The sequence below is a fragment of the Solanum dulcamara genome, chromosome 4 (assembly GCF_947179165.1).
Source record: "Solanum dulcamara chromosome 4, daSolDulc1.2, whole genome shotgun sequence".
Taxonomy (NCBI): Eukaryota; Viridiplantae; Streptophyta; class Magnoliopsida; order Solanales; family Solanaceae; genus Solanum; species Solanum dulcamara.
In genome coordinates, this window is record NC_077240.1 from 9,022,432 (window position 1) to 9,038,563 (window position 16,132).

The 16,132-nt window shown below is 34.6% G+C and overlaps 2 protein-coding genes across 2 annotated transcripts; both read right to left on the reverse strand.

The window, feature by feature from the left end:
• Window positions 1-8,648: 8,648 nt before the first annotated feature.
• On the reverse strand, window positions 8,649-11,686 carry LOC129886029 (vetispiradiene synthase 1-like). Its single transcript, XM_055960540.1, has 6 exons — window positions 11,485-11,686; window positions 10,715-11,364; window positions 10,408-10,626; window positions 10,109-10,247; window positions 9,763-10,008; window positions 8,649-9,653 (listed from the first exon to the last, which is right to left on the reverse strand). Exons 1-6 carry the CDS (start codon window positions 11,602-11,604, stop codon window positions 9,357-9,359), a joined length of 1,671 nt encoding a protein of 556 aa, XP_055816515.1. The 5' UTR covers window positions 11,605-11,686; the 3' UTR covers window positions 8,649-9,356.
• A 1,756-nt stretch (window positions 11,687-13,442) lies between these two features.
• Window positions 13,443-15,855, reverse strand: LOC129886030 (viridiflorene synthase). Its single transcript, XM_055960541.1, has 7 exons — window positions 15,680-15,855; window positions 15,308-15,584; window positions 14,844-15,216; window positions 14,535-14,753; window positions 14,301-14,439; window positions 13,913-14,158; window positions 13,443-13,799 (listed from the first exon to the last, which is right to left on the reverse strand). The coding sequence occupies exons 1-7, from the start codon at window positions 15,791-15,793 to the stop codon at window positions 13,503-13,505; spliced, it is 1,665 nt and encodes a 554-aa protein (XP_055816516.1). The 5' UTR covers window positions 15,794-15,855; the 3' UTR covers window positions 13,443-13,502.
• Window positions 15,856-16,132: the final 277 nt, after the last annotated feature.

Consider the following 16,132-nt stretch of genomic DNA (forward strand, 5'->3'; position numbering starts at 1 on the left):
TCTATTATTTCTGTCTCGATGAATTTGCATCCTAGAATCTTGTTTGCTGGTCCCAAGTCCTTCATTTCAAATCTCTTATACTAATATCTCGGTGCCTGTTTGAGACCGTATAGAGATTTGTTCAACCTGCAATCCAAGTTCTTTTTTCCCTGTTCTTCAAAACCTTCTGGTTGGAGCATGTAAATTTCTTCTTCAAGCTCTTCATGAAGAAATGCAGTTTTGACATCTAACTGTTTCAAGTACAAGTCAAATGTAGCACATATCGCCCGGACCACTCGAATTGTTGTGAGTCGAACCACCAGAGAAAATATCTCATTGAAGTCTATAGCTTCTTTCTGAGCGAATCCTTTTACCACCAATCTTGCACGATACTTCTCCACTTGATCATTACCATTGTGTTTGATCTTGTAGACCCATTTGTTTCCAATGTCCTTCCTTTCTTGTGGTAATTGAACAAGATCTCACATTTTATTTTTATGAAAAGCTTCAATTTATTCTTGCATTGTTGCCATCCACAGAGGATATAACTTTCAATATAGAGATTAATATATAGTAAAACCTCGATAAAGTAATATTCGATAAAGTAATAATTATTGGGGGAGAAAATAATATTTATTTTATTGTATAACTCTATTTGTATTCTTACTCTCTTTTTCTGAATGAATTAAATGAGGGCACGAGACCCTCTATTTATAGGAGGAAGAAAACGCGTAAAAATTTTACGCGTTAATTTTCTACGCGTTCTTTTTCCTGTCAAAAGTTGGACGGTTTCTACGCGTTTTTTCTGTCAAAAGTTGTTGCGTATGTTTCTTCCTTTTTAAATTTTCTTTCTCCTACTTTTTTGACTTTTATTGCATTCTCCCACTTAAAGATTTAATTGAGAATCAATTAAATCTTCACACCATCCTTTCTATCCAATTATTGCAATGTTACGTTTCTGCTAGGCCAATAGAAGATCGACACCATATGAATTTGTTACTGTTGATCGGCTTCGTAAACATATCTGCTAGGTTGTCATTAGTGTGAATTTTTTGAATATCCACACCGCTTTCTTCTACCTTTTCACGAACAAAGTGTTACTGAACTCATATGTAGTTTGTCCTTGAATGAAATGCCTGATTCTTTGCAAGATGCAATGCGCTCTGACTGTCACAAAATAGAGCAACCTTCTCTTGTTTGTGCCCGAGCTCCTCCAATAACATCTGCATCCATATAGCCTCTTTGCTAGCTTGTGTAACTGCTACATATTCTGCTTCCGTCGTAGATGTAGCCACGATAGATTGCAGTTTTGAAACTCAGCTTACAGCTCCTCCAGCAAGAGTAAACACATAATATGTGGTGGACTTGCTTTTATCAAGATCACCTGCATAATCTGAATCAACATAACCTTTAACAGTAAATTCTAATTCTCCATAACACATTGCAACATCTGAGGTACCCTTGATGTATCTCATGATCCTCTTAACAGTATTCCAATGCTTTCTACCAAGATTAACCATGTATCGACTAACCACTCCCATTGCTTGTGCAATGTCAGGTCTTGTACATACCATGACGAACATTAAACTTTCCACTGCTGATGCATACGGTACTCGAGATATCTCCATCCTTTCTGCTTCATTTCTAGGACTCATACTTGAGGATAACTTGAAATTAATAGGAAGTAGAGTAGAAATTGACTTACAGTCTTGCATTTTGAAGCATCGCAAGATTTTCTTCAAGTAGTTCTTTTGAGAAAGCCAATTCTTCCTATTAATTCTGTCTCGGTGAATTTGCATTCCTAGAATCTTGTTTGCTGGCCCCAAGTACTTTATTTCAAACTCCCTAGCCAACTGTGTCTTTAAATTTGTGAGACGATCTTTGTTGGGGCCTACTACCAACATGTCATCAACATTCAACAACAAAATAACAAAATCGCCATCACCAAATCTCTTGTAATAAACACAAGGATCTGAATTATGTTTGTTGTATCCAAGGCTTATAATGAAGGAATCAAATTTCTTATACCAACACCTCGGTGCCTATTTGAGACCATATAGAGATTTGTTCAACCTGTAAATCAAGTTTTTTTTCCTATTCTTCAAAACCTTCTGGTTGGAGCATGTAAATTTTTTCTTCAAACTCTGCATGAAGAAATGCAGTTTTGACATCTAACTGCTCCAAGTACGAGTCAAATGTAGCACACATCGCCAGGACCACTCGAATTGTTATGAGTCGAACCACCGGAGAAAATATATCATTGAAGTCTATACCTTCTTTCTAAGCGAATCCTTTCACCACCAATCTTGCACGATACTTCTCAACATGATCATTACCATTGCGTTTGATCTTGTAGACCAATTTTTTTCCAATAGCCTTCCTTCCTTGTGGTAATTGAACAAGATCCCATATTTTATTTTTATGAAGAGCTTCAATTTCTTCTTGCATTACTGCCATTCACATAGATGATTCTTGGCCTTTCATAGCCTCGTGAAAAGTTGAAGGCTCTTCATCCTTTGTTAATAGACAATATGAAACATTGCCCTAGAATAATATGAGTGCCAAGCTGGTTCTCTTCTCTCCCTAGTTGACCGTCGAACTTGTGGAGTTTTGATCTTAGCTTGCTCTTGTTCTTCGTGCTCTGGTGCTGCTTCAGAAGAAATTGGAACTTCTTCTATTTCTTCAACTTCAACTGTAGTAGTCTCTGATTTTTCTTTCGAAGCACTATCTTCTTTTGCTTGTATCTTGTTTTCAACAAATACAATATCCCTGCTGATTATCACCTTGCAAAAAGTGGGATCCACAAGCGATACCCCTTGACTCCATCAACATACCCTAAGAAAATGCATTTCTTGGATTTTGGATCCAACTTTGATTTTTCTTGGGTGTTGTACATAACATAAGTAGAACTTCCGAATATATGTAAGCGAGAATAATCAACTGATTTTCCTGTCCACATCTCCATTAGCGTTTTTAGATCAATTGCGTTTGATGGTGACCCATTGATCACATAACAGGCGGTTTTGACTGCTTCTCCTCAGAATAATTTTTCCAACCCTGCAGTTGCCAACGTAGCTCTTTCTGTTCCAACAAGGTTCTGTTCATCCGCTTTGCTACTCCATTTTATTGTGAAGTATATGCCACCTTGAACTGCCTTTTAATACTTTCTTATTTACAAAAGTTATCAAATTCATCACCAGTGTATTCTCCTCCATTATCTATCCTCAAACACTTGATCTTTTTCTCAGATTCAAGTTCCACCACACTTTGAACTGTTTGAAAACTGGAAAAATATCTGACTTTCTGTAACAACCCCTAAAATGTTGTATGTCGGTATTTCAATTCTCGACGAAAATAATACAGCCTCTGTATTTTGGGCATAAATTTTTATAGGTTGGTCCAAATTAGGTGATTCAAATTTCTGGGTAACCACAACATCCTTACCTACAACTTTGTCCAAATTAGGTGATTCAAATTTCTGGGTAACCACAACATCCTTACCTACAACTTTCATGAATAACATATCTTAAGATTCGGAGTATAAGTAGGTCAAATAAATTAATCTTTGCAAGATATAATATTGTGACGGAATTGAGTGTTTATAGAAGAAAATTCATATCTCACTGTAGGTTGCTCCAAATTGGTTGATTCTTGAACGATATGAAACTAGACTTCCATATCTACAATTCTTATGAAGACACCAAATCCTAATAAGGAATTTATCTTATTCAAACGCAGCTTCGAAAAAGAGTATTCTGTTAAAAAGAACTCATCTTACCTACCATGGAAACATCTAGATACATTTGACATCATGTATGACATAAATTGTCCTCCATTTAACATCATCCATGACATCAATATATTTCATTAAATTTTTAGATTTTTTTTTATAATTATTTTATTTATTGTTAGGTCACTCTTTCCCACCTATAAATACCCACCTTATTTCCTCATTTTATTCATCAAGCTTTCTTAAGCAATACTTCTCTCTATATACTTCTTCTCAAATATAGTTTTAGTTTTAGTAGTATAAAAATACTACTCCAATTATTCTTATACTCCGGCTAGTACACAAAACGCTCCGGCGAGAAGAAAAGGCTAGGGGTCCAAGAGTGTTCCAATTCGGAGTAAACCTTTGGATTTAAGGTATGTAAGGCTTTCATAGCATTGGATTGAGTTCGTCCATGCGCCCAATATTTAAATTCATTATAATTGAGTTATAGTTGAGTTTTATCCAAATCTTGAATTCTAGATGAATTAATTCTTCTTCTATTGAGTTTGATATATTTATGCATTAATATTATTATTATTGTTATCTCTCATATTATTGGAATTATTGTTCATGGCTACTTTCCCATGAATCCTAATTGATTTAATGTTCATGAATATTTTTACATATGTTTTGAGTAAAGATGTTGGCTTTTTATTATTTTCATTGATAAAAAGAAAGTTATATGAATTAATACTATATATGTATTTTATTGAGTTTTAAAAGAGCAAAAGAGTTGAGTTTGAATGAATTTGAGCAAATGATATTTTGAGCAAGATGTTTTGATGAGATGTAAATGATGTTTTTTGGAAGTATAATAATTGATGAACATGAAATGAGATGAGTTTGATGATTTAAATTAAAGTCCAATGAGACTAGATGATGAGTTTAATATGAGGACATATTTTGGGAGTAGTATTGATCACCGAGTTGGGTAAGAGTTTAATTGACTCAAACCCCAGAACTACGTAGCCAGCGTAGGATGGAGGCTATGCCTCTTAAGTCCCAAAAAGAGGACTTTGATGAGTGGATCCAGGATGGTGATGTCCTTTACCCTGGCAAGGTATTGGATGGATGTGGCAACGACATCGCTTCGTTGTATCATCGCTAGCTCATAAGTGATGGTTATCGGTTAGAGAAACTCCCAACTGAGTAAGCATTGCTTATTACTATTATTTTTATTATTATATTTTAAACTTGCATTACATATTGATGTTGAGATGATGTTGAATTCTGAGCTGAGTTTTATTGAGAGGAGTTTCTTGATATCTGTCCTTACCTTCCTGCCATTTTACATACTCGTACATTCCACATACTGACGTCATTCGACCTGCATCGTTTTATGATGCAGATACAGGTATTAGAGATCCTCAACAGGCGCATCCTTGAAGATCATTTCTTTTCGGCTATTTGGTGAGTCCTTCTTGTATTCGAAGGAACTCCTTATCCTTTTATTATTGTTGAGTGTGATGTTTCTTTTGAGGTAGCCATGTACATGTCATTGGCACCATCTAAGAGTATTAGAGGCTTCATAGACAGAGTCTGATGATGTAATCGGAGTAGTTCTCCTTAGAAACTATTTCTTATAAGAATTATCTATTTTTTCTTTGATTATGACAAGCCCACATTAGTATTCTTAAGTCTTCCGCTGATGAATAAATAAGAAATGAGACTAAGTGGTTCTCTCGGAAGCCAGAAATGGTTTCTGAGTGCCGGCCACGCCTAGGGTATCCTCTCGGGGCGTGACACTTTCTCTTGATTGGATACACACAACTTCTCTTGAAGTAATTGTCGATAAATGATGCGAAGTATTTTGCTCTTCCTAGAGACTCCACCGGTGCTTTCCAGATATCAAAGTGGATCAAATCAAATATATCCTTGCCTTTAGCAGAGGAACTGCTAAACTTCAGTCTATGTTGTTTACTGGTAGCACAATGCTCATAAAAAGGTAATGAAACCTTTTTGAGCCCTGGAAAAAGCTTTTGCTCAGCAAGAATCTTCAATCCTCATTTCGACATATGGCCAAGTTTACGATGCCACATCATCGTTGATTCTTCAAATGAACTTGCTGACGCGGTTGATATTTCTCTTTCTTGGTGTGTTTTACCTTTAAGCACATATAAATTTGCAGCAAGTTTTTCTGCTTTCATCACTACAAACGCTCCTTTTGATATTTTCATGCATCCACCATGAGTCTTATATAAACATCCAGTATCATCTAATTATCCCAAAGACAATAGATTCTTTCTCAAGTCTTTTACATGTAGTACCTCCTGGATGGTGCGTACCGTGCCATCATACATTTTTATTTTGATGGACCCAATACCAATAATATCCAAAGCATGAGCGTCTCCCATGAACATAGACCCTCCTGAGATATGATTATATTGATGGAACCATTCTCTCCAAAAAGTCATATGCCATGTTGCTCCTGTGTCCATGATCCAGACATCAGTGAAATGTTTTCTTCCTTTATTAGTTGATATTGCTTCACTACTTAAAATATCGCCATCATCTAAGGTGCTTGCAACATTCCCTTGAGCATTTGATGACTCAGGGTGTTCACTCTTCTTCTTGAACCAACAATCTTTCTTGAAGTGCCCTTTCTTGCCACAGTTGTAACACTTGATATTCTTCTTACTTTTTGATTGAGATCTACCATATCATGATTGTGACTCCCACTGGGGTCACATTCCATTGGTCTTCCTTTCACCATCATCAAAGCTTAGCTTGCTGCGAACTTGTTTGTCTGTCTTCCTTATTTTTGTGCCAATTTTCTTCTTCTAAGACATCGACTACAATTTCATCAAAAACTAGACTATCTGTATTGTTTGTCAGGTTGATGATGAGTTGATCATATGAGTCAGACAGATTTTGAAGTAGAAACTCCGCACCTTTAGTCCCCTCTATTTTGCAATCCATTGTTGTAAGTTACGAAAACAGAGTATTCAAAGTATTGATGTGTTCAGTAACCGACATGGACTCTTCTATTCGAAGAGTATACAATATTCTTTTTAAGAAGATTTTATTATGCAAAGGCTTGGCCTCATACAATCCTTTAAGAGTATCCCATATTTCCTTCGCCGTTCGTTTTTCAGCCACACTAGACAACACTTGATCAGCTAGTGTCAAGTGTAGATCAGCAACTGCGTTACTGTCTATGTCGTTCCACTTGCTGTCATCAGTAAAGTTTGTGGGTCTGGCTTCAATTACATCTAAGCAATTGTCTTTTCTCAATATCACTCTTATTTTCATTTTCCACAAGATGAATATTTAAATTATGTTCTGATTTTGTATTTCTTTTTTTCATTTATATATTGTGATTAAAGTTTTAAGAAGGATATACCTAGGTTGTATTTTTTTTCTTCTTTGATTATTTTTTTGTGTTTTCTCTTTATTAGACTTCATAAGTTTAATTTTCTATAAATTTGTGATTTTCGTATGTCTGTATTTTTATTTGGACTCAAATAAGCATTTGTGACTTTGCTGGAAGTTTGCTAACTACTGATCAAAGTTCAAAATTTACGATCAATTTCTTAAAAGAAATTAATTTCAAACATTAAAATACGCTCCTCATTTGGTGTTTCTTGTCACGCTTTTAAAGATTTATTTGTAATTGTGATATTTTATTACTCATTACACGTATGTTTTAATAGAATTTTAACAGGTCTAACAAATGCATAAAAATTTACATGGAATACACGTGCAATGCACATGTCCAGAAACTAGTACTAGTGAAAATCTCCAAAGTGTAAAATTGAATTACTAAAACGTTCCTAAAAATGGGACTATTTTACCCTTCTTCAATCAAACACCCCTTCAATTACCTGTCATTATTATACATTTATACTCATCAAATATCCCTGTATAATTCAATTTACTATATTTTTTAATCTCAACCCGTTTGCTTTACCTACAAAAAACCTCACTCCTCATAATATGATTGATTCTTCTCCCTTACCTATAAATATTAATTATTGCTATAACAAATAAGGGGAATGAAGAGTTGCAAGGTATAATAAAAGGTTTAGTTTTTTTCGATACAGTTGAAGCAAACAAACCAATTAAGAATTTCTTTTGTTAGCTTGACTGAGGGTGATGTATTTTTGTAGCAACTTTTAAAAGGGTACGTTATAGAAATTCATCAACACTATAAGAATAATTTTAAGTATTACAATTCAATCAATTTTACATATTTTTATTTTATAACTCAAACACGTCGTATAATAGTTATGTGATTTTTAAAAAACCAATAATATGAGGTCACGTGCAACACATATCCAAAAACTAGTATATATATAAAAAAAAATTGAAATTTTGTTGTTATTATTAGCATGATAGGCAACACAGTCCATTGTTGCATGATATGATAATGTTAACATCATCAGCTAACAGTGGATTGTCTGGTAAATGGATCAGCTAGACTGTCTGGTGCCCACAGCACAACGCGTCTCACCTATTTAATTTGCTCCTTGGTGACTTGAACTCAAAATCTTAGATTGAAGGTGAAGGGTGTTTTCAGAGACACATTGTAACGCAGATTAAAAATATTACTTGTATGAGCTGTAATTCTAATTTGAAGAGTATTAATTTAAAAGAGCTTTTATCTAAAAGTAGCTTTTAATTTTTGGGCCAAACATTGTTATTGTACTACGAACTGAATCTGCAGTACAATGGGACTCAATTAAAACTTAGAAACAGAGAGGTCCTATGTATGTACTCCTCAATTAGTGGTACTATCACTTGTACTATGACTATTTCTTCTTCGGGTCCTAACTCCATCATAAAGCAGCCATATTGCACTAACCTTTTGGCCATTGGAAATTTTCAAGAAAAGGCCTTTTCATTTGTACTCCAGATGGAAGGAATGTTTAAGCATTATTGGTGAAGGGAGACCCTATTGAGGTAAACTGTGGTGTGGAATATCAAAGGTGGAGAGGATAGACAGGGACGAGGCAGCGCATGAGATGTGCAATTTTACTAGTTGCCCATTCCATGCACAGCCTCTTCCCTGGCTCTCCTCCCCCGACAATCTCTCTTTTTCTCCATTTTTATTTCCTTGTTTATGAATATAATGTCCAAGAACTCAAAAAAAAAAGGAATTGCTAAAATTATGAAATGGTCAGTCAATAATATTTATTTTTTTGATGACATTTGTTTTGTTTGCTTTAGCGTATGCAGAATTTTGTACAATCAGTCTCGGTATAGTATCACAATTCGTCTTATAAGTAGTTTCATGATTGAGAATATGGTGATTATAATTTACTTCGTGTCAGTAATTGATACTTTGAATTTTTTTATTATTATTTGACATTTCATTTCCTTGTGGTTGAATTGCAACTGCTGAAGCGTATTCTTTCACACCATTTTCGGAATTGTCTAGCTAAAAGAAAGTAGGTACATTAAAAGAAGTAATAGAATTCAAATGTCAATGATGATTCAAGAAAATTGGAGGAGTTAACTTCACTGCACCATAACATGCATCGCCAGCAATTCCTACCCTAGCTAGCTACAGAGATACCAACAAGGCATCTGTCAAATGTAGATCAAATACTTATTTGAGGGGCCAGGAACAAAGTGCTCCCAAATGTACGCAACAATTGATGATTTAAATTTCAATTGAGTCCACTAACAAGGCAATAATGTGAGGTTTTAGTACTTTTTCAGGATGAGTGTATCCATCTTGATTGTGCTTGTAAGTGACATCAATAATGCGAGCAAGATTGAGAATACGAGTGAGAATCTGTGTAGAGACGGGAGTTGGTCGTAGAATTCCTTCATTTACATCCTTCCACGCTATCTCAGCCATTTCTTGAAATTTTTCCATTGCCTCTTCTGTTGATACACCATGATCTCTCATGTAGCACTCAATTCCAGTTGCAATCTGACCTCTACCCTTCTCAACCTGGATTGGAAATTAGAATGTGTGGTATAAGTATGAAATCATTTTTATCACTTCATGGTTGCAACTAGGTAAACATATAAAATCTAAGTTTATTTGATGCAATGTATACCTCGTAGGTGGCTATATCATCAATGACTCGACATAATGTCACATTGGCTTCAAGAATTTTAGGGTTCTTGGCCAACCATTCAAAATCTTCCTTGTTTGCAGACTTCATGCCCAAGTAGGATGTTGTCGTAAGCAAGTAATAAGTGCTAGTAGCTAATGCATTGCTAAGATACTCAGAGACTGGCGGCATATATCCTTCAATGAACCATTTTGCTTCGACAAAATAGTTTCTCACGATTTCTTTCATCTGCCAACAACAAGCCAAGACATTCAACCATCAATACATACACAATTGGTTGATAAATTGATTAATGATTAATTAACTTGGTATAAGTCAGGATTCATACTCTTTCTTTCGCGTAGTGAACAACATCAGATCTACCATCCTTTGACAACTCTGCTTCATAATTGTTGTAGAGATCTAAAAGTGCTTTGTAACTAATTTTCATGTAATCAGGGAGCCGATCAATTTGGCTAATATCCCACCTAATAAATGGAAAAAGAAATGAATTTGATAAGTTTATTAGTGTAACAAAACATACATCATAGGAAGAAGGAGAAACGTCTAGTGTTTGACCTATAATCTTTCCCCACCTTTATGCAATCATCTAATTAAATCATAAATTGTTCGAGAAGTAGTTCGTACCTCTGTATGGCATCAGTGTAGACCTCAAGTTCTTTTACAATGCCATAAGCATCAAACGTGTCATCTACTATTGAAATCATTGCTATAGTCTTAGCAAGCATGACACGAGCCTGAGAATACTGAGGTTCAGCATACACTCCCACCGTCCAAAAGTAGCATTCAACTGCTCTGTCCCTAGCATATGGAAGTGTTGTCACAAAATCCAAATCTTTCCACCACCTATAAAGTAAGTAACAGCATATTAGATTCTGAGAGTCACTATCAACAAATAATAGTAATATTTTTCATGTAAATTACATTAGCGTACCTAGATACTTCGCATAATTCTTGTTTGTGCAACATCTGAAGTAAATTGAAATCCATTTTTGCAAATCGAAGCAACACATCATTCTTAAATTCCTCCTCTTCGTAGATGGAGATGAAGTAGCGTGTCTCGACTCTTGGAATACTCTTATGGAGAGATTGCTCAAGGGCATGCGTCACTTGTTTACTCAGAGGTGACTTCAAATGTGGAGCTGCAGATTCAAGATGAGCAGTGGAAAATGAAAGTGCCTCTTCTAAGATGTCTTCTCCATGAGTCCTTACGTGTGAAGCTTCATATAAGTTCAAAATACCCTTGATGTCATTGCAAAGAAATTCCTTGAATTTGCCGTTTGCATCTTGGAATCTGCTAAAAAGTTCTGGAGAGATATTGTAACCATGTTGTCTCAGTAGTCGAAACAGAACGGATAAATTGCTTAAATCACTGTATTCATGACTCTCAAAGTTAGGATCTGCTTTGTAAATGTGATCCAACATGTCTTCTATTTGTTTCTCAAAATGGTAAGCTATGCCAAGGCGCTCAACAATATCTATCAAATTCAATTTATCAACCAATGTTGCTCCACACGCAGCTGACAACATACTCTTTGTTTGCTCTTTCAACGTTTCAATCTCCTGAGCATACTTTTCCGCAACCTATAAATTTATTCATTCAAATGAAAATGAATATATGCATTTTATTATTAAACAGGATAAATATTTGTCCTTTGAACTTACAACCAGATTAAATATGTGAAAGACAAATTAATTAAATACCTGATTATCAAGGGAGAAAGAATGGAAACGATCACCCCAAAGACTTGGTGAGAAGTCAGCAACAGGACGAACAATCTCCTCCTCTTGGTAGTTACTCATCACTGCAGCAGCTGGGGCCATTTCTAGCTAGTACTCTTAGCTTGTGGAAATGCAGTGTTTGTTTTTCCCCACTTGTTAGGTGGTAGAGAAATTGAACAAGTGATGATGGAAATGGAAGAGAAGGAAATGAATATTTATAGTGAATGGTGAGAGTGTTTTGTCACAGCCATCAGTTTTTGACTATATAGTAGTTTTAAGCAAAAACTAAAAAATGTATAGAAGTTAAATAAATTCTATTTTACTAACTTTGTTTCCTTCTTTGGCGTCTGTTTAGTCCCATGTCCCATGTTCCCTAGGGTTTCTAGTGTCAATTCAAAAAACGACGTATAAAACATAAAATATTACTACTAGTAGTATGGGACATTGTATACTGTGCATTATTTTGTCTGTGGTCTTCTTCTTTTTTTCTTTTCTCATTATTGCACATATGTGAGGTCTCTTTTGATGGCACCCAGAATATAAAATATTGGATTTCGTCGAGTGCAGAATGTAACAACTTTGAATTGAAAATCATGTCCCAAAAGAAAAATAAAGGAAGATATGCAATATTTGATTTTAACTTATTGAATTAAACATATATTATTTCTACAGTTCTTGATGGCTTAATTGAATGATAGAAGAAACATACATCATTTTTGCGCACTTATATTTCCGGTTCAAAGTTGAGTAATTCTACGCCATCCTATTTTATTAAGTTAATGTTGAATTTATACAAATTGAAATTGTAACTAATTCAGTGGAATAGACAAAATGCAATATTTTTATGCACACTTTTTTTTATTTCATAGTGTGCTTTTATTTGCCCGATTTGAACAGACTTGAAAATTGACAGTTTATTGAAGAATAGAAAAATCTCTCAAATGCATATAGTTTTATATATCGGCATATTCTTATGAACCATAAAATATAGAGTATTAAATTTCTCTGATCCTTTTGATTTATCATTTTATAAGCAACAAAAGAAAATAAATGGCCCTTCACAACTTTATAAAATTAAAATCATTAATTTATTTTTTAATTCCACCTTACTATCAAAACATTATTAGTTCGAGAAGATGAAGGATTTAGTCTAAAGTATTAAATATTATTTAATTGTTTTCTTATTAGGTGTGTCAAAATCTTAAATAATTTATAAATTCTCTTCTTTTTTTTCCGCCGGGAATGGACTGAGGTTGTAGGAAAATGCAGAGCGTTTATATCGATGATAACACTCTTTGATGGCATTCATTTGAACAATAATGCTGGGTTCAACTTCGTTCTTGGATTCACAATACATGCATGGGCTAAGCTTCCAAGGATTGATGTATCATTTACTTACCGTAATGGATTTGCGGAGTTAATTTGGAAGGAATAATAGGAAGTTGATCAATGAAGTTTTTTTTCGTGTCAAAATGAGAAATACTATAAACTTAACATAACGCATCAAAATTAGGAAGGAGAATAGTTAATAATAAAATTGTAGATATTTACAAGTAAAAGAATCAAAAATTCATATTTTAATTAGCTAAAGATTAATCGTGTTTAGTTAGATATCACAAAAACTAACATTAAAATTTATGAATAGCTAAAGGACTAAAAGTATTATGAACCCTTATCAGAAGTATATAAGATTTTATTAGATTTAAGTACTAGCTAGTGGATCACCTGCTTAGATAAAGCTTCTTCTTTTTTTTTTCTTCATTCTTTCTCCTCATTGTTAGATAATCAATATATTTGCTTTGTTTAAAATCTTATAATTTAATTTAGCAAATAAAAGATAATCGAGGTAGGTACAAAAGAAGTGATATTATTCATATATTAATAATTAATGGTACAAAAAGTTTTAACAATACTAGTACATGAAACTTCACAATGCGGTTGCAAAATTGTAAAATTTAAGTGGCTTATATAGATGGAACAAAAAAGAATGACTCAATGGTTTAGATCTCAATGGAGTCCACCAGTAGCGCGATGATGTGAGGTTTTAGTACTTTTTCGGGATGAGTGTATCCATCTTGATTATGCTTGTAAGTGACATCTATAATACGAGCAAGATTGAGAATGCGAGTAAGAATTTCTGTTGAAACAGGTGTTGGTCGAAGAATTCCTTCATTTACATCCTTCCATGCTATCTCAGCCATCTCTTGGAATTTCTCCATTGCTACTTCAGTTGATACATCATAATCCCTCATATAACACTCAATTCCTGTTGCAATTTGGCCTCTACCCTTCTCAACCTGGAATGCCGGCAATTATAATTCATGTATAAGTATATGAAATCAATTTGTATGGAATTACTGCAACTCTTATAATTAAGATGATTTATGTAGTGTAATGCGATGTTAATTACCTCATACGTTGCTATGTCATCAACAACTCGGCATAACGTCACATTGGCTTCAAGAATTTTAGGGTTCGTAGCCAACCATTCGAAATCTTCTTTTGTAGCTGACTTCACTCCCAAATAGGATGTCGTAGTTAGCAAGTAATATGTGCTGGTAGCTAATGCGTTGCTAAGATACTCAGAAACAGGCGGCATATATCCCTCAATGAACCACTTTGCTTCGACAAAATAGTTTCTCACAATCTCCTTCATCTATTTAACAGAAAAACAAGACATTCAACCATCAATATTCCCATAACAGATCTAAGTGTAATAAAGAAACATAAGGTAAATACAAGTGATTTTAGATAGAAATTAAAACATTCATGGATATATAGAAGTCAGTGAGACGTACTCTTTCTTTTGCGTAGTGGACAACATCGGATCTGCCATCCTTTGACAACTCCTTTTCATAATCATCATAGAGATCCAAAAGAGCCTTAAAACTGATTTTCATGTATTCTGGGAGTCGATCAATTTGACTCACATCCCACCTAATAAAAAAGAAAGAGATTTAATAAATTTCCCTTCTAAGAAACTAACCGTCCAATAATTAAATCCACAAACTGTTGCAGAGGCAAGTTCATACCTTTGTATGGCATCGGTGTAAACCTCGAGTTCTTTTACAATTCCATAAGCATCAAACGTATCATCTATTATCGAAATCATTGCTATAGTCTTAGCAAGCATGACGCGAGCCTGAGAATATTGAGGTTCAGCATACACACCCATGGTCCAAAAGTAACATTCCACTGCTCTATCCCTAGCATATGGAAGGGTTGTCACAAAATCCAAATCTTTCCACCACCTATAAAGTAAGTAACAACATATCAGATTCTGAGAAAATAGTATGAACAAATAATTTGTATTTTTAATTCAATTTAAAACAACAGTATACCTTGATACTTCACTGAGTTCGTGTTTGTGCAACATCTGGAGTAAGTTGTAATCCAATTTGGCAAATCGAAGCAACACATCATTCTTATATTCCTCCTCTTCGTAGATAGAGATGAAGTAGCGCGTCTCGACTCTTGGAATGCTCTTATGGAGAGATTGCTCAAGGGCATGTGTCACTTGTTTACTCAGAGGTGACTTCAAATGTGGAGCTGAAGACTCAAGATGAGCAGTGGAGAAAACAAGTGCCTCTTCCAAAATATCTTCTCCATGAGTCCTTACATGTGAAGCTTCGTATAAGTTCAATAAACCCCTGATGTCGTTGCTAAAAGATTCCTTGAACTTGCCGTTCGCATCTTGGAATCTGCTGAAAATTTCTGGATCATGAATAAGAGAAAAAGATAATTAGTTTTCTCGCAGAAATAAAAAAAAATTAAAAATGGTGCGGCATATATGTAATGGACCTACTTGGAGAGATATTGTAACCATGTTGTCTTAGGTTTCGAAATTGAAGGGATAAAGTGTTTAAATCATTGTATTCATGAGCCTCAAAGTTTGAATCTGCTTTGTAAATTTGATCCAACATGTCGTCTATTTGCTTCTCAAAATGATAAGCAATGCCAAGACGCTCAACAATGTCTATCAGATTCAATTTCTCAGCCAATGTTGTTCCAGAAGCAGCTGACAACATACTCCTTGTTTGTTCCTTCAAAGTCTCGATCTCTTGAGCATAGTTTTCAGCAACCTGTAAATTAAAGTTATTTGTAAGAAAATGTTCATTATAGGGAACAGTACTAATTAACCAAATAAGGGATAGTGAAGGAATTTATAATGAATTACCTGATTGTCAAGAGAGAATGAATGGAAACGATCACCCCAAAGACTTGGAGAGAAATTGGCAACAGGGCGAACGATCTCCTCTTCATTGTTAAGGAGGTGGCTAGCTAGGGCCATTATATTTCTTCAAAACTGGATCTAATTAGCTTGTGAAAAAACAGAGAGCCTTTTTTTTCTTTCTTTTGTTAGTTGGTGATAGGGAATTGAAGTAAACAAGTGTTGATGGAAATGAAAGAGAAGGAGTATTTAGTATTTATAGTGGTGCGAGCCTTAATAATTACTTCATTCTCTTGGGAAATTCTTTCTGCTGCATGCAGTCCATCCGGTTGCCTTACTTTGACTATATTAGTCTATATACTTAGCTGGTTGTCCCATGTCGGGGTCGGATTTCAAGTCAATTACTAGATTAATTTTCATGTCAAAAATTATTTTTCTAAAAAATAGTCAAAAGTAAAA

Bases quoted from the DNA above. Each gene is read 5' to 3' on its own strand.
- LOC129886029 (XM_055960540.1), bottom strand. From the start codon at position 11,604: ATGGCCCCAGCTGCTGCAGTGATGAGTAACTACCAAGAGGAGGAGATT. The intron at 11,365-11,484 runs GTATTTAATTAA...ATAAATTTATAG, and splicing joins CTTTCTCCCTTGATAATCAG to GTTGCGGAAAAGTATGCTCA. The intron at 10,248-10,407 runs GTACGAACTACT...TCCATTTATTAG, and splicing joins TACACTGATGCCATACAGAG to GTGGGATATTAGCCAAATTG.
- LOC129886030 (XM_055960541.1), bottom strand. From the start codon at position 15,793: ATGGCCCTAGCTAGCCACCTCCTTAACAATGAAGAGGAGATCGTTCGC. The intron at 15,217-15,307 runs GTAGGTCCATTA...TTCATGATCCAG, and splicing joins TGGTTACAATATCTCTCCAA to AAATTTTCAGCAGATTCCAA. The intron at 14,440-14,534 runs GTATGAACTTGC...CTTTTTTATTAG, and splicing joins TACACCGATGCCATACAAAG to GTGGGATGTGAGTCAAATTG.